We start from the raw sequence: 14,214 nt of genomic DNA, 5'->3' as shown, positions 1-14,214 counted from the left end.
ACCAAAGTCTTTGCTCACAAGACCATCGCCAGTCCAGATGCCTCACCTAGGCCAAATAAGAAAGATAGTTGATTAAAGAAGACCATCACTAGTCCAGATGCCTCACCTAGGCCAAATAAGAAAGAGAGTTGATTAAAGAATACCATTAAGCATATAGAGGAGAATATCAAAATTCAAGCTCAAAAAAGATCATAAATCATGGTTTCAATATTAGGAAGAAAACATTAATTCTTATAATACTATAATATTATAATGGAAAAAACTAAACAAATTTGTGATACATTATCATTAATATATTATACATATAAATATATCATTTTATCATTCCAAAGTCTCATCCTAATCATAATTTCCATTCCCTTTGAAATTCTTGATATTATCTTTCTAACACTAATGCATACAAACATCTTAGTAAAATTAAAATAGAAGTCAATCTCAAATTATATGCTTTAGAAAGAAAAACATAATGTTGGCACACATATTTAAAATACTGCACACAACTTCACAAAATCAAAATCCAAGTCAAGTTTCCAAGGTAATCATCATTTCATTGAAACAGTAGTGTAATTATTAGAAGTTTTTATATTTTTCCTTGGCATTTTTTTGGTTAAATTTGTTTGGAATTTGGTGTAGTGTAATTATTAGAAGTTTTTATATTTTTCTTGGCATTTTTTTTGGTTAAATTTGTTTGGAATTTGGTAGGAATTTCTTTGAATCTTAAGTTTCAGCTATGCAATCCAAGTAAATCTACTGTAGGGTTTTTTTAGGGGGATTGAATCTATCTATACAGCTAAAAACTTGTTTTAAACAATTAAAATTTATAATTTGGCTAAAAATTTCTTGGAATCTTAAGTTTCAATTATGCAATCTATTTAAATCTACGCTAAGGTTTTTTAGGGGGGTTGAATCCATTTATACATTTAAAACATGTTTTAAACGATTAAAATTTATAATTTGACCAAACATATTATCTAATGATGAGATTGCTCCATAAGTTGGTAGATTAATCTATTTTTTAATTCAATTTTTTATTTTATGGGCATAAATGAAAAATGTTAATATATTGTAATTATTTTCTCTACATCAATAAATAGAATTTCAAATATTAACTAGATTACATATCAAAATCTATATTTACCTTTTTATATCACTGAATAAATCATAAAAATATTATTACAAATTCTCAAATAAATAGAATTTCAAATATTAATTAGATTGCATATCTAAATCTATATTGACTTTTTCATATTTACTTAATACAATTATAGAAATATTATACAAATTCTCAAATAGTATTATGTATAATATATTTACATTATATCATTTCCTAATATAATTATACATGGATTTATAAAACAAACAATTATATTAATACCATAAATTTTAAAAGGAGAAAATGATACAAATGTTTAATTGTATTAATGTAACTGTGTTATTAGATATTTAAAGAAAACAGAGTTCTAGAACACTAGGGGGATAATTATATTAATGTAAGTGTGTTAGTAGATATTTAAAGAAAACAAAGTTCTAGAACACTAGTGGGATTACTTGCAAATTGACTACACCAAAACTCCAGATGCCACATGATTGTATTAATGTAACTTTGCTAGGAGATAATGGACAAATTGTGATTCTTGAACATTGGTGGGACTACTTGCAAATTGACTACACCAAGTTAGTAAATATTTAAAGAAAACAGAGTTAAGTGGACAAATTGTGATTCTAGAACATTGGTGAGACTACTTGCAAATTGACTACACCAAAACCAGAGGCCAGAGTTGGTGATAGGACTTGCATTCATATTGCTTATATCTTTCTAGAACACTGGTAAGACTACTTGCAAATTGACTACACCAAAACTAACTAGTGGAGTTGGTGATAGGACTTGCATTGATATTGCTTGTATTTTTCTACACTAGAAACATATGAATTAGGCCTTGAAAATTTTAAACATTAATGAAACTACTTGCTAATCAATTCCAAACATCAAAACTCTAAAATTCCAAACATCAAACCTTTAAATACTAAAATTGATAATAAAACTTACATTCATATTACTTACATTTAAAAAAAAAAAATTGAAATATATCCAACTTAATCCATATTTTCACACAACCGAAATTGAAGAAGGCGAACCGTATGGTGAACATATTTTCACGAAATCAAAATCGAAGTGAAGGCCAGCTGTGAATCGCACCCAAAAAGCGAAGGCAAACATACGTGGCAAAAGGTCATGCGTTTTCGTTACGGAATCCATATATGAATATCCTTGCAAATTTGAGTTTGGAATAAAGTTAATAACTGACTTTGGATATTTTCATCGAATACACAAATTTTATAATTATAAATATAAAATTGAATAAACATTAACGCATCACAAGCAACCTAGTTTTAAAATATTATTAAAATTATCATTCATAGGTATTAACACTACACACGGAATCTAGCTTTCGAAAATGACTCAAATTATCATTCTTGTTTCTATCCATGCCAGCTGTCCAATCTCAATATAAGACAAAATGGACTCAAATTGTTTATTTGAATGCCAGCTATAGTATGTGGGGTATGGTACACAATCAAAATCTGGGTCAACGAAGGTTGTACATCAAAGAGAACACTAAAGGACAACGTGACAAAATCAGAACAGCATAAAAAGCTCTTGGTGAGAAAGGCCATGGATAGACTAAGAAGTTACAGGCGTTTATAAAAATTTAAAGTGAAGAATTGTATAAAAAGGTTTTATTTAAATAAAATTTAGTTACTTAGGAAAACATTAAAATTTTTTATGAATTTATTAAGTTTTGAATATTCAAATTACGTTTTATCTTAAAAATTTTAAAATTTTAAGAAACTTAAGTTTGTAATTAATTATTTATTTATTGATGAAATCACTTTAAAATTAAATAAAGACGGTATAAGGTTAGTAATTAAGTTAAGTTTAAACATAATTTAATTAACGAAAACATAATAACAATAAAGATTTTATTTCAAAAATAAAATAATTAATAATAACGTATGGTTGAATATCATCATCAAAAAATAAGAAAGAAATATAATTAATTAATATTGCTTTTATTAATATATATACACTTTAATATATATGTTTATTATTTTTATATATTTAAGTGTTTTATATTTTACTAATATATATAATTTTTAATAATTAAATTTATTAAAATATTTTTTTTTAATATAATAAAATTTAGAAAAAAAAAACTATAGTTCATATAAATAGAAATAATATAATAAAAAATTTAAATAAAAATAAATAAAACTAAAATAAAAAAAATTAAAGCATTGACGCTACAAATTAGCTCATAATACTGATTTCTTATAAGAAGGGCTAACAACAAAAAAAACAATCATAATATTGGAGTGTTTGAATATATATATATTTTGATAAAAATAGATTAAAAACCATCAATAACCCCTCGGCACGTAACATACAATGGATCGAAACTAATACCATGCACTAAAATTCATTTTTTTAAATAACAACCCAGTTGAAAATGGACTATTAAACATGTGGACCAAATTCCTTCGAATAGCTCTGCCCACCACCGGAAGTGGAGTCATTTTTTGCTATTCTTTCCTATAAAGAAGACTTTACGTCCTCCTTTTTGTTATGCTGTCCCATTCAGAAGACCTACCTCCTCACTTTTTGCTACGCGCTCCCGTCAATAATTTTTCTCTTGATTGCAAGTGTTTTCCCTGTATCATCCCTATGTTTATGCAGAGATTCTCCACTGTCCGATGGCAATCCGAATTCAGCGGAATATGAGCTTCCATGGAAGGGATTCTGCACGCCCCCTCCTGATCGGCCAAATAATTAGACTATTCTACTTAATTATTGTTGTTCCGGCCTGGATCAATATCACTCTTCAGGGACAGCTTTGCAAAGCGGTGACAGAGTCGCCGACAACTGTATGCGATAGCGGCAACTATACAGAAGGCAGTACGTTTGAGCGCAATCTGAATACTGTGTTGGATAGTCTTGCTCAAGGGGCGAACCAAACTGGGTTTAACACCTCCGTTTCTGGTGGAGTATATGGCCTCTTCCAGTGCAGGGCAGACATGACAGTCGACCAATGCTACACTTGCTTGCAATTCGCAACGACTACCATCCGACAAAAATGTGGGAGAACCGTTGGCGCTCGTACTCAGGGTTGGAATTTGGATTTGTTTTTACCCGTTATGCAAAATTTTTTTGACGTTTTGAGTTCTTATGCTCCCTTAAAAAATATTATGTTTAAAATTTTTCCCATCAAGAAAGATGTTTTTACAATAAATTAACCCTTCACCAATAATGTTTTGATTAAAAAATTACCCTTAAATAACATGATTATGTTAAATTTTTCACATATTTACCATAAGGAATAAAACAAAAAGACCATAATAAACAAATGACTTATTAAATCTTGAATCTTGGTTTGAAATTGCATGGAACACTTACAATAAAAATTTTGGAACTTGAAATCAAATGTCCTTGCCCTGAGCATGCCATAGCATTTGTATATATGAGATATGACTAAGGATATCTTATGTGACATATAAGATGACAAACATAGTAAAACTATTTTATGTTATCAATAAAAACTCGAAAGTAGATTAATTAATATGATTTATTTAATCTAATATGTACTAGTGGATATAAAGATAAAGTACATTTTACCTTATATATTTTAGCATTGCTTTAGATCATGTGATATACACTAATGTTAATAAGATTGAATGCATAGTATTTGAACCTTTAAACGTTAAAATACTAAAATTATAATAATTGGACATTGTAGATCTCTTAACATCATATTATATTATTTCCTCCATTATTACATTCTTAGAGATCAAACACTTATAAGTATTAAATCTGGCAAAAGCATGCTCTGATCAAATCCTCCATTTTATTTATCACCAAAATGTAGTGAAATCAATATATATAAACAAAAAAACAAACTTGTATTAAAGTGACATTGAATACAGTCATAACAAACTCACTCTAAAAGGGCTCCATATCATATCTAACTAGTTTATATTTTTAGGCGAAAGAGTTTTATTGAAAATTCAAAATAATTTTCACCTTGGTGTATTATTTAGAGGCTATACACTTTAATCTAACTTGTAGACATATCAACTAAAAATTAAATATTTCTAAATTATAATTACTTTGACAACTACAATTGTGGAGGTTTCAACAAAAATTGTTGAACATTTGAAACATGTTTATTTTGCTTATTGAAAGTGTATAATCAGTCCTAGGTAGAGCACTTGATGGTTATCCATTACATATCTTTAAACTGTCATTTAAAAACAACAATTTATATTATACCACTAGAATATTTAGATTCCCAATATGACTAAGTTCCATGCAAATTAGGGGATAATTTCTGACATTATCTAATATAAGGTTTGATACAAAATAGAAATATATGACACCCTAAAAAGACACAATAACATATAGCCAACGTCATATTTTTTGTTAAACACACATGGAAAACATAGAATAGGAAAGATAAAACATGCAGTACATTTTTTATTAACAATAGATATACATTTATAGTACAAATATGTGACTCTTGGGTTTCAGATCCCAAGGTCTCTTGGACTCCTTTTGTCCATTCGACTTCCACACTAACCCACTTAGGATTAGGTGTCCAACATTCCCCCCCTTAATCCGAAGGGTTATGTATGAGTCCAAGAAGAGAGCTATAATACAAAATGTGCAAAAAATGCATGGCAGCACTAGGCTGAATGTGCTCTCTGAAATGTTGGTATAAAGGGCAGTGGTTTAAGGATGACCACCAACACTGGAACGCTTAGTGCAGTTCCCGGAACTCTTCCAAAACTGGCAAGAAACTGAAGTTTTCTGCTAGAGGAAGTGATCCTATTGTTTTAAAGAGGGAAACCTTCAACCATAAAAGGGAGGTCTCACCCGCATAAAAGGTAAAACTTCAACCTGAAAAGGGAAGTCTCAACCTGTGATGGTTTAAGGATAACCAACAACTCTGGAATGCTTAATGCAATTCCTTGAACTCTTCCAAAACTGGCAAGAAGCTGGTGTCTTCTGCTAGAGGAAGTGTTCTCAATTTTGTTCACGGGCATCTTTGTCTCTGGCTACAACTCTGAAACTGGTGTGGCAGGTTGTGGCTCAGGCTCGCTTGATGTGACTTTGAAGCTTGTAGATGACCATCATTTCCCCCCCTGTCAGATACAAGGTGAGAAGATGGAGAAAACTCAACTGCAAGACTGTTCAATACTCTGGAACAAGTTCTGACATGTGTTTGGAATATCTTCTTGGCTGTTGATGCCCATTGCCAAGAAGCGATCCATCCAAGATGAATCTTTGTTCTTGCAGGACGTTTGTTTTTGAAGCATCTGTTTGAAGAATGAGTGGTTTTATGACAGTGCTTACATGGATGAAGATCAAAACAGTGATCTTTCAAATGGCCAACTCGGTCACAGTGTTGGCATTTCACAATCTGTTGTTGTTGTTGTTGTTGCTGCTGTTGCTGTGGAAGAGGGGCAGAGTCTGGAACAACTGAAGCTGAACTGTCATGAGGAGCAGGTGAACTGTCATAAATGAATCCAGCACTCTGAAACTGAATGGGCTTGGCATAGTCTGGAATATGAAAGAACAAGTCCTTGTCATATCCAAGACTAGTTCTGTGCTTGTTGTAGACAAGCTGTTCCCAAGGTTTGATGATGGGCTTGGCAAGTGCAGATTGAGTTTCTGCATCTGCATGTACAACTGCTGCTTTATCTGAATGAACTGTAACATTATTGACTTGCTGTTTATGGGAGTCTGTTTCATTGTTCTGAACAGAAACAGGTTCAGAATGATGACTCCACTGCTATAATTCTTCCTGCTGCAGTTTTGATTCAAGCTGCAAAAACTCTATCTTTTCTTGTGCATATTGCAGACATGTTTGAATGTCTGAAAGAGAGGCTTTGTTAATTTTGACTGTGCTGTTAGCAGTGGACATGATTAGAGTTCTCAATAACTCTAATATTCTTTCAAGCTTAGCCATTTTTCTACACCTTAAAAATCCTCCAAATCCCACAGAAAAATGTAAGCTGCTAAATATCTTCAAGTTGCACAAGAAAGCCCTATAGCTTAAAAGGAAAAATCAACCAGAGATATCTTGAAACTATCAAAATTATACAAATATCACCAGACTTTCAGAGATTCTGTTCTTTAAATTCTGTAGAAATTTCACATCTGACTAGACCTTTTAAATTACGTAGCTGATTTCTTCAAACTTTATAGAACTTGCCTCTATATCCCTTCTGGAAGCTCAGGAATGCAAAAAGAATAAAAAAATCCGCGAATACCAGCAATGGAGACACGGCTCAAACTCCACGAATATACACAAGGGTAGCTTGACCTCTTCCTTCAAGAATAATAAACAGCAAGAATGAGAGGCTCAAAGTCCTTCCGACACAGATACAATAGATATGTTTCACCCTTAAAATGCTCAGGTATACCAGGATACGCTTTGTATGGATGCACAACTAAATGACTTCTTCCTTCTTTGAAATTTGAACTTCAACTACAGGAATGGATTACATATACCTCTGATATATCAATTCTAATAATAACAGAGATCTGAAGTAGAATATACCAGCAAATGTTAGGAAGAACAGTGGTTGTAGATAAGTGTTATAACATCAAAGAAGCTCCATCATTACAGAGAAAACACCACAGTGATAATATATGCAACGTATTCAGCTCCAAGACAGAGAAATAAATATGGAGTGTCTTCAATATATTCACAGCCACACAATCCCAATGAGATGAGGAGTAACAAGTTCGAACCACCCAGAATAGCCTTCCACAAAATTGTGACCAGCGCAACACACAGTGCTAGGGATGCTCACACAAGTGAAGAATATTCAGCTACCACCAGTTCGATTCTCGCACGAGCTTTCAAGCTGCCATGTTAGACAGGGATTCAACACATTCAACTTAATACTCAAAACTGATCAGCGTTAAAGAACACATATAAATATATGGGCAGCGCTCTGAGTGTTAATGGACAGCGCTCTGAGTGTAAACCGCAATGCAAGACAGCGCAAATATTCACCAGAGTTTTATACAACACATAAGGACAGCACAAAAATAATACAAAACATTCAATGGACAGCGCATCGATTTAATCATTCCTCGTTCCTTGTTTCAACAGACTTTGATGGGAGGAGCAATGCGCATGTATACCAACGGACGACAGCTTTCCTTAATCCTGGTTCGTCTTTCCACCATGCCTTTTAATGGGATTATGTTGATCAAATGAGCCTTTGATGTTGTTCCAGACCTTGAGTCAACAATTCTAAGAGTGCACGTTCACAAAATCCACACTGCATCTACTCTAACCTTACAAATAATAGACAGAAACTATGGTGAGTCCAGTTATCCCATATAATATATTTGATCACACCACATTACATTTATATAAACCGTGCAAACCAACAGATCGGTTACACCAAAGGGGACCGCGCTGCAGCTGTATTCACAACCTAAAACATACAGAGGATGCTATTTCGAGGATTAGCGACGCAATTTTCTTTCATCTGAGAGTGCCCTGGCAAACCTGGTCAATGCATCCCTGTTCGTGCCTTCGTCTGGCAGTGGCTCAAAAACACCGCTTTCTATATTACTCTTGAAACTGGACCGTCCAAAAGCTCTTTGCCTTTCTTCTCTGACGTTTTAATCACTCTTAGATTGGAAGACAATGCAATGGTAATGTCGATTCAATTGCTGTTGCAGTGGTTTCACATCCACTATCCACCAGAGTGGTTGTGACTATCACGACTCGATGCAGTGGAAACTCCAAACAACCGAAGCAAAATCCTTCAAATAATTTTGAAATTCTTCCTCGTTCTTTTCTATGTAAAGGTAGATATTGTCGCAAATGGTAGCTCTAAGCTGGTCTACGGTACCCTCCTTGTTTCACTCGGCATCTTCAAGAATAGGGTACGGAGTGGTCAAATATGTGTGGAACTTCCCCATCCACTCCTTCATATGATTCTCAACGAACTCTGGGAGCTCCTGAATGTTCAAAGAATAGAAGACCCGGAGTAATACACGATGCTATAAGAATCTTGCGCCAACACTAATATCATTCGAATTAATCAGAATCTTAGACCAAGTGGTTCCAATTTGAAGTGCAGTCTCCCTCATGGACTGACCGCCACACATATCCACCTTCTACGCTGACCGATTGACTGCTTTGCATGTGCTTCAAGCTTCAACCACAACGCCTCAAATTCTCAAAACCTCAACGCTTCCCGCGGAATTAGGGCGATTCCGTGCTCCTTTCTCGCTCGAATTCAGTAACCGTAACTTGACAGAACGGTGTAATGGCTATTACAAGTATGCGGTGTGTTATTGTTTCAGTAACGCTAACTTGACAGAGGCAGCACATTCAGTATTGCAGGCGAGAATAATCAGGTGAATTGTCAGGCAGTAGAGGCGCTTTTCTTAGAAGAACAGTGCAGAATGGCAGAGACATAATGCGAATATGATGGACAGAGAGCGTTTTTCTGCGGCCCGTCCTGAACATGCTAAGTCGATCGTGGAATAAAGCTATGACAAAGCAGTACAGATTAGGTTATGAGTGTCTTTACAACCGTGGTATCCTCTCCTCTGAACCATCCATCTTTTACGATTGCACGCGTGGCAATGAACGTTTCATGCTTTCGGTGTGGAATCCTTTTCTTCCTTTTGCCTGGAGTACGCTTCCCCAACCTCCAATTACTTGGATATCAACAAGTAAAATTGAGATTGCGAGCGATGGTGAGTGTGTATATGCACTCATTCCAGGTTTTGCTGACGTGTACCATGTGTGGATGCTCAATTTAAGAGAGTTCAACATCCATTGGAAGAAACTCCCTTCCTTGCCAAGATTGGGGAGACATGTTTACGCGGCCAATTGTGAGGGAGAGAGCTACATATGGCAGGGAAGAAGAGCTATTTCATCGCAAGCAGATGGAATATGGAAACTCTCAAGAAGTAAAGAGAATAATAGCGAATGGCTTTGGCAATATATTAACCTGCAAACGCTGCCTCCTAAAAACTTGAATTTGGATGCCTCACATAGGGTCCCATCATATATTCAGATAAATGAAGTATCAAATGGCGCTGTTGTGATTTATCTATATGGAAGACTTTCCTTTCCTTATCATACGTTAGAAAATCTCATTCCAGGAACCCCACAAATTGCCACATGTATGTATTTTATTCCGGCTGTAGATGGAGCTGGAAGCGGTGTGAGCGAAACCCAGTCCGTCATCCGCGGTGACCTGTACTTCCCAGGACGCGATACCGAGGATGGTGAGGTATTGATATTATTTGAGGAATATGATGGACAGAGACGTTTTATGAATCAGTGAGAGAGCATGAAACGCTTATGGACAGAGAGCGCAGGTAAAAATATGGCAGACAGACATGTCAGAAGAACCGCTTGGACAGTGCTGGACAGCGCCAGGAGCAGCTAACATTTAGCTGAAGAAATATTCGTGAGAAAATATTCCTGAGATGCAGAATTGATGGCAGAAATGACTGTACAGAAAGGCCATAAGACAAATGGCTCACATTAATTATGCAGGGCAGGAATACGCCTGCTCTGATACCATGTTAAACACACATGGAAAACATAGAATAGGAAAGATAAATCATGCAGTACATTTTTTATTAACAATAGATATACATTTATAGTACAAATATGTGACTCTTGGGTTTCAGATCCCAAGGTCTCTTGGACTCCTTTTGTCCATTCGACTTCCACACTAACCCACTTAGGATTAGGTGTCCAACATTTTTAGATCCATCTAATAAGAGAAATTCATTTGAAAACAAATTATTAGTTAATATATATACATACTATTCTAAATAACGGTTTACTCCAAAATCCAATTACACCAAATTGATGCCACAACATACAAGTGTCCAAATTCCATTGGTCTCAAGTTGTCCAGAAGCTATGCATTACATCCAAAGAAAGAGGGGGATTTGATGTCTGTGAAAAAGAATCTGCTCATATTTAGATGCATCTTGAGAAGCATAAAGAGAGATGCTATGTCATAGTAGCGAAATTCTCCAATCTAAATGTGTCATATATTTTACTCCTTTGTTGAAAAGGTTGGTAAGATGTGGGACACCTACCTATATGAGAGGCAAGTGGACAAAAAAAATAATAACATCTCATTCTCCAATATGTGGTGTAGTGGGGCTTTCACTACTACAGAACTTTATTCTTTTAAGATTAATTTGACATAAAAATTTAACACTTTGAGCTTAATCTTCAAATTTGTTTTGTCATACAAATGTTTATGCTTTGGATTCTTTATGATTTTAATCCTTATCTATGTTTAATAGGTTTGGGATTAAAATAAATATATACGTTTTAAAATGTTCAGGAAGTAAGATTTGAAAGAATTTGTATACTCTTGTTTGCACCTAAACAAAGCAAGGTGCACACTACAATATACTCAAATATGGATTAAGCATAATGTAACTAGTTTATATTATGTAACATTAATAAACTTAAATAAAATATAAAATAATTTTAGATTAAAACAAATATATCAAAATAATAAATAATCATTGTTTTTGTAATTGAATTATCTATCTTTCAAATATTATAATAAGAAAATTTTTAGATCTTATTTCTTTGGCCACTTGGTAGATCCCCATTTAAAATGGATCAAGTTAGTTTAATTATTAATTATAATTAGTTGTTAACTTTATTTTTTTATTTTTAATTTAATTTTAATTGTTAATTATAATTAATTGTTAACTTTATTTTTTTATTTTTAATTTAATTTAATTATTTATATGGTGAATATATCTTTAATGTGTGAGTCTTCCGTCTTCCGTTTGGGCACGACAATTTTCTTTTAAGCCCATTGTAATTAATTACAGGGATGTTAACTCTGACGATAAATTCATACCTAGCCTTTTTTCTCTGTCCAGGCTCACCTCCAGTCAGACTTGCTCTTGATTTTTTTCGTTGGCCTTCTCATGAATGTAATAGGTTATATTCCCATGATTCGAAAAAATTTGACCATTCGAATGAAGGTCGGCACGATGCCTCAGATGTAACAACTTTGGCATCACGGGCCTTCATCACCCGAAACTCAATGCATTTTGCAGCGAGCTCTTGCAGATTAGCCGCATCACTGGCCTTCCTCACCTCAATGCATTTTACAGCGATTCCTTGCAGTGCTCCTGGGAAGCCTCCATTTGTTCCAACAGAGGAAAGATTTCTTCAAACTCATCATTTGTTTTATCAGTGGCAGTGCATTGCCTCTTGGAATTCACTTCCCAAAACGATGAAGATGATTTCAGAGGGGATACTTGTGGCGGTCTCCACAAAACAGACAAATATAATTCCTTTAAATTTGCAAATGATCTGTTAAATGAACGGCCAGCAGCAAATCATTTAAATCATTTATTTGATTCAACTCTGAGTTTACACGCTCAGAAATGGCAGAGAATCATCAACCACCCATCCACCAAAATCCAGATCTGCTATTTGGCTGACAAAATAATGTGCATAAACAAAGATAAAAGCAAGGGCGGATTTCCTTTGGGTTTTCTTAGGATTTCAAAATTTCATTGTTGCGCGCTTAATTTGAAACATGGAATCGATGTAAAATTATCCACACATAAGCATTATCACTTACAACAAGACTATTACAAACACAGACACCAAATGGAGGTCGTTGAAAGGTGCGAGACAAATGCTGCCGGAGACACGATGGCTTGCCGGAGGTCAGACATACGGTCAAAATGCCTTATGACGGGCAAATTGCTTGTCAAATTCCATCCCTGCGAGTCGTACTTGGCCTTTTCACTGCTTCTTACGTTATCAAAACTACAGTTTCATCGGAATAATGCAGACAGATGTTGGGGCTAATTACCCAGAGCCATTTGGCGGGGACACGGGTGTCTTTATCCCGACTGACTTTCAAGCGTCTGCTAAGAATTTCTTAAACAAATTGTCAGGGGAAGCAGCAAATGACACGAAACGATCTGCTTATGGTACTGCCCTAGACTCGTTTTCTCAAACGATTTACGGTCTGGTCCAGTGCACCAGAGATCTAACCACAGACGACTGCAACACATGTCTAGCCTTCTCAATCAATAAAATATTCACATCCAATCCCACAGCAGGAGTTCAGTATTGGAGCCGAAGCTGCATACTTCGTTATGAAATATATCCCTTCTATAATTCGTCCGTGCTTCCAGCAGTCCCTGTGGAAGGTTCAGCTAATCATACACAGATCAAGTATTCACAGAAAAGAACCCACATAATTTTAGGTATTGTGGGTGGCCTGGTTCCGGTGCTAATCGTATGCGCATTCGAAACTGGGAGAAGACTGAAGTCCGCTCAATTTCGAAGGGCATACCGAGGTATTGCTTCACATGAATATGTGAACTCGTAGGTTTTGCATATTATTGAAAGCTATCACACACCCATCTAAATTCGTTGTTTGATAGAGTTTTCAAATTTCAATACACCTTTGAATAAACAGGTGGGGATGGTTTTGTTTTTCTAAATAATATAGGATAAAGAACAGCCTGTTTAGTTAACGTATTGTGTAAAGGTTTTTGGTTTGAAATTTTAGGGATAAAATTTCAGTTATGTTAAGATAAGATTTGTGTGGTTTAAAGCTTTAAGTGAATTGAATTTTATTGCTTAAAAATGGTGGGTAACAACTACTCAATTCACAGATTAAGAATGTCAATTATTTCAAAATTCACGGAATAAGAGTGTCAATTATTTGAAAATTCACATAATTTAATTCAGCAAATACATTTTTTTCATTGAAATTCTCAATTTTTCAAAAACTAAAATTAACTCTTTAGGATTTTTTTTTTTCAGAGAGAAAATCCATATATGGCCTAAGCCCTCATGATTTTACAATATGGCCGAAGCTAGTTAGAATACGGCCGAAGCCAAATAAGGCCAGTCAGAATACAGCCGAAGCCAGAATACAATAAGGCCGAAGCCAAACAGAATATGGCCGAAGCCGGCAGATACGGCAAAGCCGTCACATATCGCCGAAGGATGAACCTCCGCAGGATTCGAACTCGGCTGGGGGAGCGAAAGCCATCAAAGAATCTGGAAATTTTGATTAATCCTTCAACTAGAAGTACATAAGTGTCTGGCCATTGAGAGCAATGGCCAGAGATATGGTTGCAGCTTAATTCCA

General features: G+C 34.7%; 1 protein-coding gene across 1 annotated transcript; it reads left to right on the top strand.

Annotated features, from left to right (window-relative positions):
- The first annotated feature begins 3,609 nt into the window (after positions 1-3,609).
- Positions 3,610-13,443, top strand: LOC149174795 (cysteine-rich repeat secretory protein 55-like). The gene is made up of 2 exons (XM_089420963.1): positions 3,610-4,153; positions 12,833-13,443. The coding sequence occupies exons 1-2, from the start codon at positions 3,754-3,756 to the stop codon at positions 13,441-13,443; spliced, it is 1,011 nt and encodes a 336-aa protein (XP_089277089.1). The 5' UTR covers positions 3,610-3,753.
- The last annotated feature ends 771 nt before the right edge of the window (positions 13,444-14,214 follow it).

The sequence above is a fragment of the Pinus tabuliformis genome, chromosome 4_1 (genome assembly GCF_031772625.1).
Source record: "Pinus tabuliformis cultivar Carrire ecotype Pingquan chromosome 4_1, CPIR1, whole genome shotgun sequence".
NCBI classification, from domain to species: Eukaryota; Viridiplantae; Streptophyta; class Pinopsida; order Pinales; family Pinaceae; genus Pinus; species Pinus tabuliformis.
This window is presented reverse-complemented; position numbering and strand designations above follow the sequence as displayed.